General features: G+C 33.5%; 1 protein-coding gene across 4 annotated transcripts in view; it reads right to left on the reverse strand.

The window, feature by feature from the left end:
- Positions 1-19,776, reverse strand: part of ERBB4 (erb-b2 receptor tyrosine kinase 4) — a 1,057,350-nt gene that overhangs the window by 40,144 nt on the left and 997,430 nt on the right. For all 4 annotated transcript variants that reach the window (XM_081052780.1, XM_081052778.1, XM_081052779.1 and 1 more), the window contains 3 exons: positions 7,073-7,228; positions 4,691-4,766; positions 1,626-1,772 (listed from right to left, as the gene is read on the reverse strand). In XM_081052780.1, coding sequence (XP_080908906.1) covers positions 1,626-1,772; positions 4,691-4,766; positions 7,073-7,228 — 379 coding nt within the window. The remainder of the gene's footprint in view (positions 1-1,625; positions 1,773-4,690; positions 4,767-7,072; positions 7,229-19,776) is intronic.

Raw genomic sequence — 19,776 nt, forward strand, 5'->3', positions numbered from 1 at the left:
ACAACACACACAAAAAAGCACAAAAAAATTAATGCAAAGTGATTGGTAATGTTTGTTTAGCAACAGCCATTAGCTTATCTTTGTATTAGTCTTTCCAGCATAAAAATTACATCAGCAATTTTCAATGTGTGTATTATTATTTAGCTGGGAATCTAAGTAAAGTAGGTCTTATCTCCCCAGGCTCTGTTTAGCTGATGAGATGACATGAAGAAAAGCACCAAGCTTTCCTTGATTTTCTTGCCAAATGACCCTTTTCGTCGATATTAAAACACCTAAAGTAAGGTAAAACTTCTATTAGGCAAAATGTTTCCCTAATTTTTCATTATTTCATCAGCGTCTCTACATGAAGTATCTAAATCATCCCTTGTGCTAGTTATGGGATCAAATTATATAATGCATGCATGCTTTTAAACTTTCTTTCATAGAGGACTAGTGAACAATGTTTGATCCAATAAAGCTATAAACCTTGTTTCTCCTTTTTCTCAAAGTTCAGTTTTTATTATTGTGCTGGAAGTTTATGAGTGTCATTTTATATATCATTTATTTCACCGGAAATTTTTTCTCTCCTAATGAAGTTGAGATATTTATTTTCTATATACATCCACTGAGAGAAACAGTTAGAAAAAATACTGTTGATGTCAAGATGATAATAAGAAGATAGGTGCTTCTAGAACTATTAGAACCAAAAAAGGTTAACTTTGCAGGGAAGTATCAGTTTCTTTCTAACTAAATATTGAGTAAATAGAACTATGCTTAGAGAAAAGGACATGCTGACCTGAACTGGAAAACACATTTTTATTTCTTCCCTCACTGTCAGAATGTATCACACATGTCATGAATATAAATCTGGGTAGACCTGGGCCCAAAGTCTCTGATTAATAAGATGCTTATTCACCTTCACCAGTTTGTTTCTTTGCTAACCCTGTGTAAATCAAAAGGGGAAAACCTCAGATTACACTAGAAGGATTGCTGAATGTTAATCTCACTTAAATTAAGTCAGAAACTCCAGAGATTTCTCTAATTCTGTTTAAATTAAGAGCCTAGACTTCCAAAACATATTTGTAATACATATGCAGCTGGGGCATAGAAAGGAGAAAGAAAAGTAAGAGAGTTAGATGTAAACAAATGATCAAATTGGAAAAAAAAATAAACATTTATGTTTTTAGTTCAACGTAGATTCATGTCTTCCCACTATCCATTTTGCCCTGCTAATTTCCTGGTAAACATTTCTATTTACCTCGTTTTGTACAACTATCACTTTCTAGCTTGCTTTCTTTATATTTAGATCATGTATGTAGTCTGCTATTTTCCTATAAAATTGCTAACATTGTTATGACTAATTACATCTCTTTATGAATTTGATTGTCATAGAAATGATAAGAATCAAAGTGAAATGAACAGAAAAAGCAACAGTCCTATAAATTTGACTTCATAGCATGGAAGCATGATGTTGCTTCATGATAACAATAATCACAACAAACACAGGTATTTACATGATCCTTTCATAATTATTTATGAACTTTTATATTTTTCAATATACAGAAACCTTATGCAGCTAGATTAATCTGTGTGATCACTTTACTAAGAATGATGATGGTAATGACAAAGTTATTTTGCAAACTTACATTTGACCATGACCATGTAAACATCAATAGTGCAGATAGGAGGCTGGGGCAAACGTTCTCCTTTCTCTAATAAATCAGGAATTTCTCGGGTTGGAATTCCATCGTAGGGTTTTCCTCCAAAGGTCATCAGTTCCCATATAGTGACACCTAAATTCAAGAGCAAATTCTTACATAAGCAGACTAACAACAGACTTTGAGCAAACAAGTAATATGCCATTGGCAAAGGAATGCTCCCAAGAGGGCAATCAAAAATAGTTTAAAGAAAGGCTCTTCTGATTCCTCTATTATGAGAAGCTCAATGATGAAATCTTTGTGAGAAATTCAATTCCTTTATACCCATTGAAATTTTTAATGAGTAGTGGAGACAATTCAGAGTGGATATAAGAATACTGAATGTGTTCCCCATTTCTGACTTATAAATAATGCTAATGTTTGCTGACTCAAGTTAACTTTTACCACACCACATTAGAATCTATGAAATAATTTATTTACTATATACATGTGTATTCAATATCAAGTAAATATGATTGCAGGTAAGATCTGATATTGACTAAACTTGAGATTAACATCTTTGTATTAAAACTCCTCATGGCTAAACTGGGTTCCTGAATGAATACCTTATGTTATGGGAAGTGATTGTGGCTCTCTTTTTAATTAACATAAAGAGAATAGGTGAAATAAAACTGATTAGTTTCTTTAGCACCTGAGAGCCTGAGTAAGGCTTATATCTTACATTTATATGTAAGATACATACATTTATATGTAAGATATAATACACACAAAGTAGGCATCACAAAATTGAACTAGTGACACAATTTAACTGATAATTATTAAATCATAATTAATTTTGCATATTAAAGAATGCTCCATAGAACCAATGATTGAAACTCAGTGTTCATGAGACAGGTTGGAACAAGAAGTGAACAGTTGTTCATTCAGTCAGTCATATTTACAGAATATATATTTAATTTGTATTAATTTATTTGTGTTAATTTACCTATGCAGTTATAAAACACAGAAGGGATACTCTTACATCTCTATCAAAATTTCTAACATAAGCAAGATACAAAGCAATTACAAATCAAAATAATAGAAGATATAATAAATGGAAACATAAACACAAAAACAAAAACAGAAACATCAAACGCCCACTTTCGCCAACAATAATCTAATTATATTTTTGCAGAAGTGATGATAAGATAGGGTTAAACAGAGATGATTTCATGTAGAAGGACAATTTCAAGAAAACTAAACCAGAAACATACTCATAAGTTACAATTCTATTATTTTAAGATGCAAAGCATAGCTGATGCATATTTATTTTTTATAAAAATAAAGACACACCCAGTGGCAATTTTCTACAAAGGTGCACTGCAAATAAGATTATGTATTTGTGTCTTTCTTGTATGCTTTTGAAATCAATGATGATATACCATAAAAATCTTAAAATGCTGTATGGATAATGGTTTGATGACTTGGGCCATGTCTCAAAACAGAGATCTATCTATCATCTATCTATCTATCCATCTTTATATTTTTATTGAGTAGCTTCCTGAGATTTTGCAACTGAACATGAAGATAAACATTATAACCTTAGTAACAGGATTTCCCGCCATAGGTACATTTTACTATTAAAAATGTGATTGCCCTGCCAACATATACTTTACTTCTTATTTTAGAGGTCATTCAAAATTTGCCTACAACAGATGGTTATATTAATTCAGGAAAACATAAGTAGAACAAAAGGGGAGGATATGGTAATATATAAATCTAGTATATAAAACATAATACATAAATCTATCAATATGACAATTTATATAATATAGTATATAAATGCTTATCTACACGCTATATATATCACATGGTATACATTGTCATATATATTATACATGATAAATTTATTTTTTCTATTTAGTCATTACGGTTTAACAACTAAGCTTATCAAATATTCCCCTGTACTGGTCTAAATCTCAAACACACAACCCTTTACAGTTTTAAGCTGAGTAGACTACATGACGCCTTCATGGAAATTTTAATACCTCCCCTGGCACACATGTGGGGGACGTAGAAAACCACTTCATAGAAATGTCTAAATTGTTTTACAGATAGATTATGCTTTTCTACATAAGAGGTATAAGTTCTTTAGAGATTGGATTGTTTAATTACTTTTTCTAAAAATTAAAAGAAAATGTAAAACTAAGCTTAAATGTTTTTAAAATAAATTCTACCATGCTTTTAAGTCCCACCATCAACTATTTCATTAAATAGGCAACATGCTTTTAATTTATAAGAAATGCTAATTTTACATGGTGTGTTTATACTTAAAAAAGTGTTGACTGAGTCTTACTAATACCTAGATGGACTTAAGTTGTAAAAAGTCAAACAGATACAAAGTAGCTCATCTCAACAACTGAGTTAAACGCAATTAAATAAATTTTCTAAATTTAAAAATCACTCTTTTCTAGTTCATATTATTTACCTTGTAGTATATCTGTTTACTCCAAAAGTATTTCATAAATTAAAATGACAGCTGCAATTAGCAAACTTTTTTCTAATCCCTCCCCTCAAATTTATTATTCCACCTTACTGTTTTCAGTAATTGTTTTTTGTTATAACAATAATTTCCATTTTCTTATTATAGAATAGAAATTCCCACAAGAAAAAAACGTTCTTATTTTGTGACATTCATTGTATTTAAAGTTATGTTTTCAAAGAGTTGCTGAAAATTATGGCCCTGAGATACTATGAAATTGTACCTAAAGTTGGCTGTTTTATTTCTGACAAAATTATCAATTTGCTACCAAACCAAAGACTATGGTAGACAACTCAATGAAGATATTACTATATTACATTTTAGGGAAGCAAAGAATAACCAAAAAGACAAGTTACAATAGTATTTAGAATTTTTTTTTAATTGAAGAGTAAAATGTTAATTGATTCGAAAACAAGGCTTATAAATAGGTATTTTCAACACAATAAAATAATTTGGATTAAGATACTTTGCATGAACCTAATACATTTATTTTTGCCTTAAAAGCCTTAAATCACAGGGAAGATTTATTTACCATAGCTCCAAACGTCACTCTGATGGGTGAATTTCCTATAGTGTATACACTCCAGAGCCATCCATTTAATTGGCATCTATAGAGAAAGAAGAAGTGAAAGTTTTATAGTTATATAAAAAGTATTTCTATATTTATTTCCTAAATGTAAGTCTTTAGATTTGCTTCAATTGTATTTTTGATTGTGTGTATAGAAAATATAAATATGTTATTTTTCAACACAGGGAACAAACAAATTGAAATTACAAAATTCATAAAGTAAATTAACCTAATTATATGTTTATTTTTTAAAAACCTTCATAAACAGTGAAAAGTAAAATGATAAAATAAGTATCACTTTTTATAGTTCTTAATGTTCAGCGATTAATTTACTAGTTAACATTATGACAATGCTACTAAACTTCAAACCTGTATTGTAAAAATGGGGTCATATTACATTTTTTCCCCCAAAATGGGATTCCTTATAATCTCAGTTATCCCTTTTTACCCTCAGAAAAATGCTGACCACTAGTGAAATGGACCGTTTCTACACTTGTCTCCTCCCTTCTCCTCTCATATAATTCGGTCACTAAAACATCTAAAATAATAAATTCCAAGTTAGCCTTGTTTTGTACATCTTCCACAAATGATCTCCCTCATCTTGGTTAGCCAGTATTGAAAATATGTGCCATTTTCAATATAAGAATTATATGAAAGAATGTGAGAGAATCAGTACAAATCCATCATGACTACAAGCCAAACAACTCAACTCACATACTCTGCTGCTGATGGGTCAGCAGAATGAGTTTCAACTACGAAGGGCAGCATTACATAGCTGGAAATATAATTAGATCCTATGGAATAAAGATAAACACTTCTTCTTTGCAGTTGAAAGCTTAAAACTAAATAGGCCTGTGAAATCCTGAGGTTGGCTGCTCACCAAGGTGACACCAAGGTAACTCGATGACAGAAACATGGTATTCAGTGAAAGGGAACAGAAGACACATTGAAAGTAATTTCCCTATGGGCTAGGAGTTAGCTGACTTTACGGACTACAGACATTGTGCTAAAGAAGTAAGTTTAAATCACAGGTGGCTTGATAAAGACTTAATGGTTACTAGGCATTTAAACCTACAATGAATCTTGCTTTAGACAAATCTTATGGCTGTATGTTCTCACGACAAGTGAAGTCATGTGATTTATAGACTTCTACTTTTGTGTAATCTTGTAGTGAATTTCAATGCTGTGGTCTCAAACTGCTGCAATTTGGCAGTAAACAGGCAAACTAGTCTAATAAAAATCAAGAAAAAGCCAGATAATACTACAGAATTGAAGGTTTTTTGAAATAAATTTTATGTTATTTTGCCCTGTGATAACACTTGAATATATATAGTTATATAAGAGTTTAGTATAAAAATCAATGTTAAGCATTTGGAATCTTACCACTACAAACTTCATAATACATATTTGGATGAGCATAAGGCACATAATAAACATCCTTATATGACATACTAATATTTTCTTTTTGTTAGCATAAGCTTATAGATCACCATAGGTTAAAGTTGCATTTGCATCTTTAAAGTTGCATCTCTCCTGGTCTCAGTTTCCACGGTCAAGTTAGAGGGACCTCCACATGAAGACTATGCTAGTTGGTTAGCCCAGAATGGCAAATTTCACCATGGGTTAATGAGGAAAGAAAATAATTGGAACAAAGGCATGAACATATGGTGGGTGAGAGCGGAAGGGACACAGTTGTCAGGCATGGCCTGAGGCTGGAGCATCAGAAAAGATAGAATAGACTGTGGCACTGTTCAGACCCCAGGGATATAGCAAATTACATGCTAGTGGAAAGAGTCAGGTAATAAATAAAGTAAATCGTAACTCATACACTATGATAAAAGCTTAGAAAAGAGCCAGATAAGAGGAATCTGTTGTATCTGGTGTAGGAGGATAAGAAGTTAAATAGAATGGTCAGTCTTCCGGTGAGTTATGGTTCTTAGGAGTAGCCAAGCTTCTCTCTAATCTATGAGAGAGAAGTTGGGTCCTTATGTAAGAATCAGTCCTATGTTTTCAGGATCAATGGAGCAATTTCTATGGCCCTGGATTAAAGTTTACTTTCTAGAGTCCCTAAGGATCCACTCACTTTCCAACACTGGATCTGACATAAAGACTACATGGGTTCAGACATGCATCATCTTATTTTAGCTACTTTTGAGAAATCAAAGTTGGTGATATATTCTCTCTCTCTATTTTTCACCCTGGGCAGGAGAGAAGGCAAATGATAGAACTGGAATTTTATAATCTCTTAGACCTAAAGCTTACTGGCTTCTGCCTATAAAAATATAAGGAGATAAAAGGATATCATACTACGTTTTCTTGCATTATTTCTCTCAAAAAGATACTCACCTTTCCTCCATCAGCATTATACTCTTTTTCATCACCTTCCAAGAGTCTGGCTAGTCCAAAATCTGTGATTTTCACATGGTTTGGAGATTTCACTAAGACATTACGAGCTGCCAAATCACGATGAACAAGCCGTCTTTCTTCCAGATACATCATTCCCTGAAAAACACCAAGTTGCCCAATGATAGTCACTTAATGCCTAAGCTTTTCCATTATCTAAAAAGAAGTTTCTTGGCATTCAGTTGAAAGTACTTGATTTCTCTACATGAAGCAGAATCTGGAATATTTTCAAAATTAGGGAAAATCTGGGATAAAAAAGCAAACCACAAATAGCTTGGCCTTTTCTCCCTAAATTCCGATGAAGAATAAATTACCTACACATGAGCTAAATGTTAGATCGTTTTCCCCCCCCAGACTTGATATTCTTTTGCAAACACTTTCATTAGTGAGGTATGCAAGTGTCTTAGTAGATAAGTTAACATGTACTCATATTTGGGCTGATTCACATATTCCTAATGTTTTCTTCTCAGTAACTTCTGTGTCATATCATTTTGCCCCTACAAACCCACTGCAAACAAACATACCTATCTATAATTTTAAAAGGTATTTCATATAAAGATTTAATGGCCAAAATTGCAATCATTGAATCTATCAAGGCTGGAAAATCATATTGTTATTATTAATTATGCAAAAAATGAAGTATACCTTAGAGCCATTAAAAGCCTATAATTTTAAAAAATGGCTTTGATGACATTAGTAGTTATTATAAGAACCCACAAGTGAAATTATATAGTTTATAATGACCCTCAAATTAGCCTTTAATATGTTGTCTTCATGAACCATATAGGATAATTGAAAATAAAATGTATTACTGATTGCCAACAAGAGATGTAGCTGACTCTCCCCCTAAAAAACACACACACACGTTACATATACTTATGCATACATATAGATACATATATTACATGTAGATATGCCATCTATCGACATATAACATATATGTTAGTATCTACACAGATTTTTTAAATTTCATAGAAGCAATAATTATAAATCATTACCTCAGCTGTAGGGAAACTAAGAGCCATAAAATACTAGTCTTAACTAAAAGGTTGATATAATGCCTAAGAAATGAACTCAGAGGGCTAGAGTGAATATATTTTGTTTAAATAAATATATTTTTATTAAAGAGTTCAGAGGAATTCTTTATTTGAGGATTTAAGTGGTAAAAAAAATTGTCATTCAAAAGCAAATCAGAATTATTATAAAATGGTTAAAGCATACTCTCATGCAAATTGCAGATCAGTGCTGTGTGCAGTTAATAGTACAACTGCAGGACTTTGAAAGATTAACAGTTTCTGATATCAAAATAAAAGCTGTAGAAAACAGACACATAGATCACACAGGTCAAAAAATTATGAACTGTATACTCAGTGTAGTGGAAAGAGAAGATTGCTTCAAACGGCATCATGTGCCAAACTCTATCTAAATGCCCATTAAACACAACCATTGGAGATACTGCCTAAGATGTTCCAATCAGTCAGCAGTTGGGTGACACCATATGTATGAGAGCTTTTTGAAATCAACCCACGATTGGGATTTATGGAGTTTCTGCCCCTTTTCCTAAACTGTGCTTTTCACTTGATTATGCCAACTTCAAAATTCCTAGAATAAAGTGAATTTGAAAACATATAGCCCTTAGATGACTTGATGTATCAAAAAAAATAAATAAATGTATTGCCTTGGAGATAATTCATTTTCAAATAATTCTGTCTTTTTAAGAAATGTCCCATTCACCAAAACTCTACTGATGCATTTTACATCACAAGCAAAATTTCAAAAACTCGAAAAGCTCCTACATATTCTATGCACCATGCCTCAGCAGATGATAGAATATCTTGAAGTGCACTGCTATTTGTCCAGAAAAAAACGTATTTTCTTCAAAACAACAAAAAAAATCAATTGAGGAAACCAGATGATAATCGCTATACAATTCTCCCACCCACCCAACCATCATTAAAATAAATACAAACAGAAGCATCTATATCATTACCAAACCATCAAAATACATTGTTATGGTTGCTTTGTAACTATGAAATATCATTGTACAGATGCACACTTTCAAATCCTTAATTATGACTGCCACCTTAGTCCTACTTTCACACCCTGAATTAGAGTGTTGAATCGTCTATGGCTGCTCACAATAGGCTTCTCCACATCAGTCATTAAGGTAGGATTTTCTTACTGGAAGATCTCATTAGAGTAACATTCTCTGCTAGATTGCTTTAAAATGAAACCACTCCTTAAATCAGAGTGTGAGGCATTAAAGAGGTAGATAGTTATTAGAAAAGGCAGTGACAAAAATAAACTGATGTCCCTTGAAGTTCAAAGCTGATTAAATAGTCATTCATTATGATAGAAGGATGCTGCATTTGTTGAAAAGAAACCTTTGACTTGGAGCTGTAGCAACTCCCACATCCTTGTCATGTCAGCTGAAGTACGTTGTGGGAATACTAACACTGGCAACAACCACAGCTAACATTGACCGAGCACATAGAACATGGCAGGAATGATACTCAACACTTCCTCATCGGTTGTTCACTTAATTTTATGAGATGCATACTGTTTTCATCCCATTTAAAATATGAGAAAATCAAGGCTATGACAGCACAGTTACTTGCTCCAAGTCGTCTGGCTGAGAACATGGATTTGATCCCTTGATGTGGAACTCTAAATCTGCATATATTTAAGCCTAACCCGCTTTTTTGATGGATCACAGGGTTGTGTGGGCATGTAGAAATCCATGTACACAGTGAAGTCATATAGCTTTAAAATATTCCAGTTACTTTCACAGAAAAAAAAATATTTTTAGATGTTTCTGTAAATTTCAAGGCAATGGTGATTGACTTGTTTGTATTTCTATTTAACATTCAGCTAAATTATAGAACCATTTATAATATAGCAGGAATTTGAATTGTGTGAGTTGGGAACTCAGTTCTTGCTTTGTCTCCAAGGTATGCAGGATGGTGGTGTGAGTTTGAGTGCAGATTCTGGAGTCAGTTGTCTGGATCAAACCCCAGCTCTGCCATGTTTCAGCTGTGTGACTCTGGCGAGATAAACACTTTGTCACTTACCATTCTCTTCTCTAAAACAGTCATGATAGCACCGATCTCACAGGTTGTTGTGAAGATTAAATAGGTTATATGTAAAGCACTAAATAGTAACTGGCATGTAATAAGTGCAGAACAAGCATGTTCTTATCATTGTTCCATAGCTGGATATAGTCCTAGCACACACAAGAATCATATACCTTCATTAAATAAATTGCCCATTTCAGAAAATCTGTGAACCTCAACTAATATATCACAGTAGGTGTTCAATAAATGCTTGCAAATGGTGAAATATATATCTACAACCTACTCCTCATGATTAATGTGTAGATACAAGTTTTAGAATAATTACTGGTGGAAGTATTATTTTAATAATGACTCACCTGAGGATGCTGCATATAGGAGAAGAAAAATGTAGGGAATCTATTAAAAGATTTGGTGCCCTCCATAAATAGATCACTGATTCAGGAATTTAGTGAAATAAAGGTTACAAACGAAGTCAAAAAGTTTTCAATGCTGTATAATATTTTCCAATGCTGAATAAAATAGTAAACCTGCTGTACCAAAGTATCTGCCTTTTGTCATTCAGCACCAAGGGGAGTTTTTAGTAGATGCGTTTTAGGAGCATTTTATCTACATTTTGATCCAGGTGCTACAAGTCTGATTTTACACAAAGTCTTCAGAATTTACCGTTATCTAAACCATTCCGAATTTTATCATTTTTTATTCTTGCTCTGTGTGCTATAAGTTTTCAATGAATGCTTACTTATTTTCTATTTTTCTCATACCTTTAAAAATATATGTCAATGAACACAGAGAACCTAGGGAAAGTCGAATTTTACTCTTAATTTTCAGAAATGCACTTTAATACAAAATCCAAGTTTTAATCTATGGTTAGAATTGACATATATAAACGGCTCTATGGAAAAACAAAACAACAACAGTGACACTTAGTTTTAAAACATTGCTGTTGAAGAACATCTAGCAATGACCTTTTTAATCTTATGATATTTGAGTCACAGCTGTCTAGCAAAAAATCATTATTATTATTATTATGTTTTAATCCAATGTGAAAATGTATTCTGCCCAGCTACAGGAAGCTAATGGAAGTCAAGAGAGACCAGACTACATCTGACGATAAATATTTAGGCCACATATAGGCCATGTGACAATTTCATCAAACACATATATGGAGCTAAAAGTTTCAAGCTGCAATCAGCTCTCACAGGCATTAATCTCTGGAGTTAGCAAGAGGATATCTTTTTTCTTCTTCCTGTTTTCATTCTAATAACCAGAAGCTTTCTTAATAACAGGGAGCTTCAGGAAAGGAGCTTCAAATGAAAATCACTCTTTATCTACCTTTTCTTCTGAAAGCAATTCTATCAGGAAAAACAACGACAAGAACAATTATAATGCTCTCTACTCTTAGGGCTAAAGATATGAGCATGGTCAAGGGAAAAAAAAAGGGGGACTTTTTTTTAAAGAACTAACTGACTTCATCCAAATAGTGCATGAAGGGGAACTAAGGGGGCTCTGTAATTGAATCAACTGAGAAGTCTTGTCAACCAGCCAAAGCTGATTCATGGCTTAGTAGAAAGCATACAGAACTGAGTGTTGTGAGGTAGAAGAAGTCCTGACATGCTGCTCACTGGGTTTACGACCGTAGGTACTCATTTCACATCTCCTATAAAAGTGACAGATTGGCTTAAATGATCTCTGAGGTGTCCTCTAGCTTTAAATTTTTATTCCAGAATAGATGGAACTGTAAAATATATCTATCTAAAATATTAAATCATGGTCCAATAATAGACACAGACAACAGTCAGGAAAGAGGTAGAGTAGATGCCTCCCTTCAAATGTTTAGCGAGAGCCGTGAATATGTTTTAGTAAAAGTCAGTTCAGTGCACCGAATGTTTAAGGTGATGGATCAGAAATAAACTCTGGCTACTTATAGCTGTGTGAACTTGGGCAGATTTATTTGTGTTGTACTTTCCTTATCCATTAAATGGAGATAATAATAGTATCTACCCTGAGGATTGCCTTCAGGATTCAATGGCTTAATATTTATAAAATGCCTAGAACATTCAATATTCTAAGATACCATGGTTTTCTAAATAAATAAGTAACCTCAATTCCAGCCCTCTTATTCAAAACACTGTTTGACTACTGTAAGACAAAAGAATCGGCAGCCAACTGAAACACCTACTGGCTGTGGAGCAGTGTTAGGTGTAGTGACTCGTGTGTTTCATTCTATTTGTTCCTGAATGTTCTTCAATCACGCTGCTCAGAGGAAGAAAGCAGATTGACATGATTGTCCCAGACTGGCTTGGAGTTAAAAATGGTTAATTCTAATATCTTTCACTTGTATCTACATATGATCTTCAAGAGACTTGGTCAGTTACAATTCTGAAGATTATGAAATTGAGGATAACCGAATTTCTGTCATTTTAATGTGTAATGAAAATATTATTTGTTGCTATTCGAAACATGTTTTCAGTGTCCCAATGATATATATGAATGTGCTCATGCATGGGTATGAACACACACTCCCATGCATTAGTAGACCCTAGAACCTCTTCAGGATCAATGGACTCATATTCTCAGCTTCTGGGTATATTGACTGATGCTGGCTCCCATCTCAGTTGCATCAGTTTTGGGGCATTGCTGCCCCCAACTGCAAATGGAGCCACTTTTCTGGGTATTTCACCCTTTCACAGGAAGCAGCTATATTCAGTAATTAGGTGATGTCTGATTACAAAGGCCACACACCCTTGGACAATTTTGATGAGCTATTTCAGTTCCAGGGTACCCTGTGGGATTAGATGAGACCTCTGTTGCAATTTCATCATAGTCCAACTTTTCCTTCCACTTAATATTGCTTTTTCTCTGCCTTTTGTATATTGTTCCTGAGAATACGTGCCAACAACAACAACAAAAAATGTCCTGCATGCAAATCTGTCTCAGAGGCTTTTCTGGGAGTCCACCTAAGGCAATATGTGTGACTCTTTTCTTTGTTTTCTTTTAGGACTTCAGGTACATGGAATTTTGAGCTAACCATACTCTATAATTTATGTGCAGTATTATCACTGTTCCCCTCTACTCTCCACCCCAATCCCATCCTTCTATCCATCATAAATATTCATAATAGTGTTTTTAATGTATGTCTTTCCATTCCATCATCCATATTTTATTTATTTTTATCTGCATTTAAAAAAAGCATTTTGTTTTATTTCTAATACATAAATAGTAGTGTGCACTAAGTAGGATCACTTTTTCCTCATTATGCTTTTCTTTAGATTCAAACATGTTGCTATACATAGTCCAGTTTATTGCTTATCATTGTTCCATTAAATTAAATTCACAAACATATATACATATTTAACACAAGCATGCACAGTCAACTTATTGTCTATTAATGAGCACCAAACTTACCTCAATGACTTTGACACTACAAACGAATTGAGCACAAACACTATTTGTGCAATGCTATAAATATGTTTAACAATATAAATTATCTACTATTCAGCACTAATTTTAGTGTAGCAGAATCCAAACACACAGTGATATAAATAGTCACTGTGGAAGATACAACATAGAGAGGTTTCTTACAAGTTGAGAACATTAAAATCATATGGGGAAGACAAAATATAATTGTGTATGTTATCAATTGCATGTTGTATATATAAAAGTTAACATTTAATGAAGCAATTTGTGCTAGGGCACAGTTTTAAGTGCTTTGTACATGTACAGGGACTCAAAGAACTCAATGAGATCTCTACAACTATTATTCCCATTTTAACATGAGGAAACTGACGCACAGAGAAAATACTCGCCTAATGGTGATAGCTAGTGAAGGACAAAGCTTATAAGAAACAAGATTTGACTGCAGGCATCTTTACTTTAGAGGCAATAATTTTACCTTTATAGCCAATAGATTATAAAACGATATATGAAGCTAACAAAAGACAGCATATACAAGTATAACAAGTGATTGTTATACAGACAATGGGTTCCCTAAGACTTCAGTGAAGCTAAAACTTTTGTGCATAATACGTACTTAATGGTTAGAAACAGATCTCTTTGGGTTCCGCAAAGATGGTGCCTCTGGAGACACTTTACAAACTGTTTGTGAATTGAACTATGTATTTTGGACAATTTAAAGATTGCTTGTCACTTGACCGACAGTGGCGGTTTTGGATTACAGGTAGTGGCGTTTTTTTTGTTTGTTTTTGTTTTTGTTTTGTTTTTGTTTTTGTGGTGTAGGTGGGGCATATTTAAAAGTCTACAATATTTATGACGGGATAGATGAAAGCAAGCCCTGCAGCACTTAGGCCAAACCCCCGAGGGTGACATTACAATACTAGGAGGAAGTGAATCAGTACACCATTTACAGATTCCTGAGGCTGGCAGGCATAACAGAATTTTTTTCTTCTTGTTCCCTATCTTTTCTTCAAAAATTTAATTTACCACCTTTCATAAGCTTTTGGAAACTTGCACTGGAAGAATTTACAGGGCAGCCTTCTTGGGAGTCTAAATTCTCTTCAAGAAACAACAAAATGATAATAAAATAAATAAAGTAAGATTTAAAAACACGTGAAAAAACACTGCTTTCTTACTAAATAAATTGTAGGTAAAAAACTTATTGGCTTGGATCAAGAGAATACTAAACATGCTACAGTTTTCCCCTCTCACTGACCTCTTGTCAATATAATTACAATGGGACGAGTGAATTGTATAGTGTCCACACTCTCTCAGAGAAGTATACTTAAAATGGATTACTTCTGCTGCTTAGGCAGCTGATCAATAAAGACGTGGACTGCAATGGAAATGCACATGCCTGTGGGCTGCAGTGGTTATCCTCTGTGTCTCTCAATAAATTAATTAAAAATCAATGAAGTGTGCAACCTATTAATACAGCAACCTCTAGATGAACAGATAGAAGCTGAGCGTTTCTCTAAGCATACATATTGTGCAAATACATTCACACACTACAGGGAGGAGGTTGAATATCGGACACCTTAGTTACAATTGAACATAAACAGATCATTACTAATATTCTGTGGTTTCACGGACTTGCATGCTACTGATTGAAAGCCAGAAGGTTCACGAGTTGGGGATATGTCTATACAATTTTCCTTCTTAAGGTAATTATATCGTTTTTTTATGAAGTATCCTTATTACAAAGCAAAACTTCTGCCATTGTACAGAACTAAAGATTTTCAATGACTATTTTCTTAAGTGTGTTTTACTCATTTATGAGTCCAGGCAGTTGAGTTTAGTTATATCAGCTGAGCATTTTTCAATAAATACCTTCCCAAGGAAAACAGGTGAAATCTGTAGAGCAGTAAGAGCTCTCATGTGATTTGAGCTAATTTTGTGTCCACATACATATCATTCAATTCAATTCTGCCTCCGTCTTATTTGGACACCAATGGACCTGGTCCAACTATGCAAATGCTTACCCAACACATGTAAAACTTGCAGTGGTGGTACCTACATCCTTTCTTCTGAAAGTCAACCAGCTGCTTCCCAATTGCCAGCTCTGACTCGTGCTCCTCTTCAAAATCCTCAAAAGTATCTGAACGAGAGCTTCCAGATTTCATCTCAGTTCCTTAGAATTGATTTAGAAACCCATTTTGATGCAATTCCTTTGTTTCAACGTTTGTACTCTCCCTCTGACAGAATCATAATGTTTTGCATAGGACACAAGAGAAGGAGATTCTTGCTTTATTCCTTGGCTCATTTTTAGATCAATATCACCACCGTAGGATCAGATATCATCACATAACTATAAAGGAAAGATGGTCTATCTCTATTTTTAACTGGCAAAGAGTTGTCATCTGAGTTTCTGCTGTCTTCATAGGCTCCAGAATACATAAGGTGTCATAGAGATAACACAAATTTCATTATTTTCAGGCCCATCTTTTTTCCAAAGCACCTACAGCTACTTACAGCGTAGAAACGTGGTATTTCTGGGGTTTCCCAGGGAGCCTCATGGATGTCCATAAATACTCTTGGTTCTTTTTCTTAGGGCTCTGCACTGGTATCTGCAGCCATTAAACCCACAGATGGAGCCCCTGTGGAAATGCTGGTTTCTTTGCCTCCATGCACTTCCTGGCACTTTCTTATCTTCTGTTACCCTCCCACACACATACACATATGTCCTTGTGCACATGCACTGAACCACCTTTTCTTTCCTGTACCAAAAAAAAAAAAAAAAAAAAAGTCCACAAGCAACTTGACTCTGCTTGTCCCTCTAGCTATTTTTTTCTTGGAATTCCTCAACTGGATCTCTAGGTCCCAAGCCAATGGGAAAATTCTCTTGGCTCTTTTGCCTTTGAACTTACTTTTCCCTTTACCTGGAACACCCTCTCACCATACTCTGTTACCCTTCTCCTACCATGCTTCAGACATATTTGGTTAAATCTAACAGTCTCTTAGATCACAGTGAGATATCATTTCTTCCATAAAGCCTTTCCTAACTTCAAAGTAGATTGTGTCTCTCTGTTATATGACCTCACCATGTCCAATTTTCTTTATATCAATCTGTCTATTTACCTAAAACTGAACCCTGAGATTATTAAGCATTGTTGTAGAACAACTTTCAGTGTATGGCTAAATCAAAGTTTATGTAAAACAGAAAGAACTTATATTTATAAATTACACTGTGTCATCTATGCCCAAGTTTTAAAAATATCTATACAGCATATTGCCTAATGTTATCAGTTTTAGGTGAAGAGTAGAAAAGAACTCAAATACATCTGATTCCCATTGAGCACTCAAATACTGATCTGATTGGTTTGTAAAACTATTTTTTAAGAGAATTAAATACCAAAGTGAAGGACAGAGTAGAAAGTTATGTTTTGGCTTTCTCTAATCCTAAAAGTTAGAAATTTAATCTGGCCGTCTTTCATTCTTTTGCTACAAACCCTTACGGATTGTTAACTGGCTGGGGCTATGATTGGTGCCCTCCTGCTGAGATGACACTCCTCACGTTTTCCAATCCCTCACATTTTAGATTGCCAATACACAGTAGTTCATCGATCGACTTCCTCCTCTCTCTACCCCATCTATTCATCCATATTCCTCCTATTTCCTAAGAATCACCAGGTTTTGAGACAAGGCATTGCCAACAATAATAAATATATTTACAAACATAGTCTCATAACCATTAAAAATAAAGAAAGTGGAAAAAAAAACAATAACTGTCTAATATTGTTGTAAGCAATTTTGTAATGTTAGTGATGATTTTTATCATATCAGCCCTTTGCTCATTTCTTGATATTAAATCCCTACTAATTTTCAAGCTTACTTGCCTATATGTTGTAAATTGATTAGTTAATAATTTCACTTCTAGAAAACTTTGGGTTTTTGTGCTAGATACTATAATAGTTTTACAAAGGTAGAAGATCAGTGTGTTGCACATGTACACTGACAAAATGGAATTTGAAAGCTGCCCTTTTCATTTGTACTCCTCTCCAGTTCATAGACTATGTAATTAAGACCTCCCATGGAAAAAACTTGAAAATATACATCACACAAACCGTGTTCTACTGGGTCATTTTCAGCCCACTTCTGTTCATCTTTGATAGTTTAGAGAGAGAGAGAGAGAGATACAGTGATGAGTATTGGCTGTGGAACAATACTTCTCAGCTTTAATATTAGCTCAACCACTCACTATAGACATCTGTGTGACCTTAATTATGTTATTTTCTCAGTTTGCCAGTATTTTCATCTATAAAATGGGGATAATAGCACCTTTCTCATCTATAAAATGGTGATAATCATAGCACCTTTCTCATAGGTTGTTATGAGAAGTAAATGAGTTAGTAAATGTAAAACTCTTAGAAAAGTGCCTGTTCAATAGTAAACAATCAACATTGTTAGTTACTATTATTGTCCTCTTTGTTCAGCAACTTACATTATAGATGATTCTTAGTTTTCAAAATTTCAGCTTTAAAACAACTTACAAATTTCTGAAAACATTTATCTGTAAAGGTATATGTGCTCTGATGTTCATTGCAGCTTTATTTACTGTGGCCAAGACATGGAAACAACCAAAATGTCCTTCGATAGATGATTGGATAAAGAAGTTGTGGTATATATACACAATGGAATACTATTCTGCCATAAGAAGAGATGAAATAGTGCCACTTGTGACAACATTGATGGATCTTGAAATTATTATGCTAAGTGAAATAAATCAGACAGAAAAATGTCAAGAACCATATGACTTCACTGATATATGGGATATAAAACTGAAAACGAAAAAGAAACAAGACAAACAAATTAACAAATCTCATAGATACACCCAATAGTTTAGTGGTTACCAGCCGGTAAGGGGTGCAGGGTGTGGTAGATGAGGGTAAACGCGGTCAAATATATGATGATGGAAGGAAAACTGACTCTGAGTGAAGAACACACAATGTGATATATAGATGATGTATTAAGAATTGTGCACTTGAAACCTATGCAATTTTACTAACCCTTGTCACCCTAATATATTTTAATTAAAATTTTTTTCTGAGACATTTTCAAGCATACTTTTAAACTTAGAATCCCAAAGATCATCTATCAATCAACAACCATACATCCCGGTATTGCTGTCTTTTATACAATAGTTTAATTTCAGCAAAACTTTGTTTTGTGCTTGTATACTTTCATTTCTTCATACAATTACCTGAATGGCACTTTACCTTAATATTAAAAATAAAATGGGGTGAAAAATGAATATGATAAGAATAATGTTTTCATAAAATCAATAAAATTAAGACACACAGAGATATCATTACTTATGCTGAAACTATCATATCTTTAGCCTCTATAGTACACTTATTGAACTTAAGCTGGATGACTATATATTGATTTTAAAAAGAGAAAAATTGAAGTACATGTGGAAAAAGCTGTAAATCCATCACTGCACAGAAGGAGTAAGGGTAAAGCAAACTTAGATGTTTTAAGATACTCTTATCTATAATTGAACCTCACTTACAACATGTAACTCTATTGTTCACATTTAAGATTTTTACTTTTGCCTCTTTTATGAATTTATTATGTGTAAAAATCAGGTCCTCCTTATATTTATATTTATATTTATGTATGCATATTCCATTAGGTTATTTGCTGCTTAAAAGAACAGGTAGAAAAAAAACAAGTATTATTTATTTTCTATTAATCTTTTTCTAGCTTATTGTGTGTACGTATACATCATATGCACAATTCACTCTACAGATCGTTGAAAAAGATCAGGTTTCCTTGTTTCTCTCAGCAATCATCTACTGAATAGCTATATACATACATATATATACATATATATATATATATATATGTATATATATATATGTATATATGCTGTTGTGCACTCTGCTAATTATTTTCTATGTAAAGATGACAGTTTTTTTTTTCAAGCTATTTATAATCTGGTGTGTGAGAAATACATGGATACAATAGATGGTGTAAAGGAAGTGTATCAAAAGTACAGAAAAAGGGGAAGGTAACACATTCTGTGTTGATCACAGGTCTCACAGAAGAGATTTAAGCTTGCTATTGAATGAAAATAGATATTTACATTTTTGGCTATAATACAGTCAGTAAAAAATA

This window comes from Rhinolophus hipposideros (assembly GCF_964194185.1).
Source record: "Rhinolophus hipposideros genome assembly, chromosome: 6".
NCBI lineage: Eukaryota > Metazoa > Chordata > Mammalia > Chiroptera > Rhinolophidae > Rhinolophus > Rhinolophus hipposideros.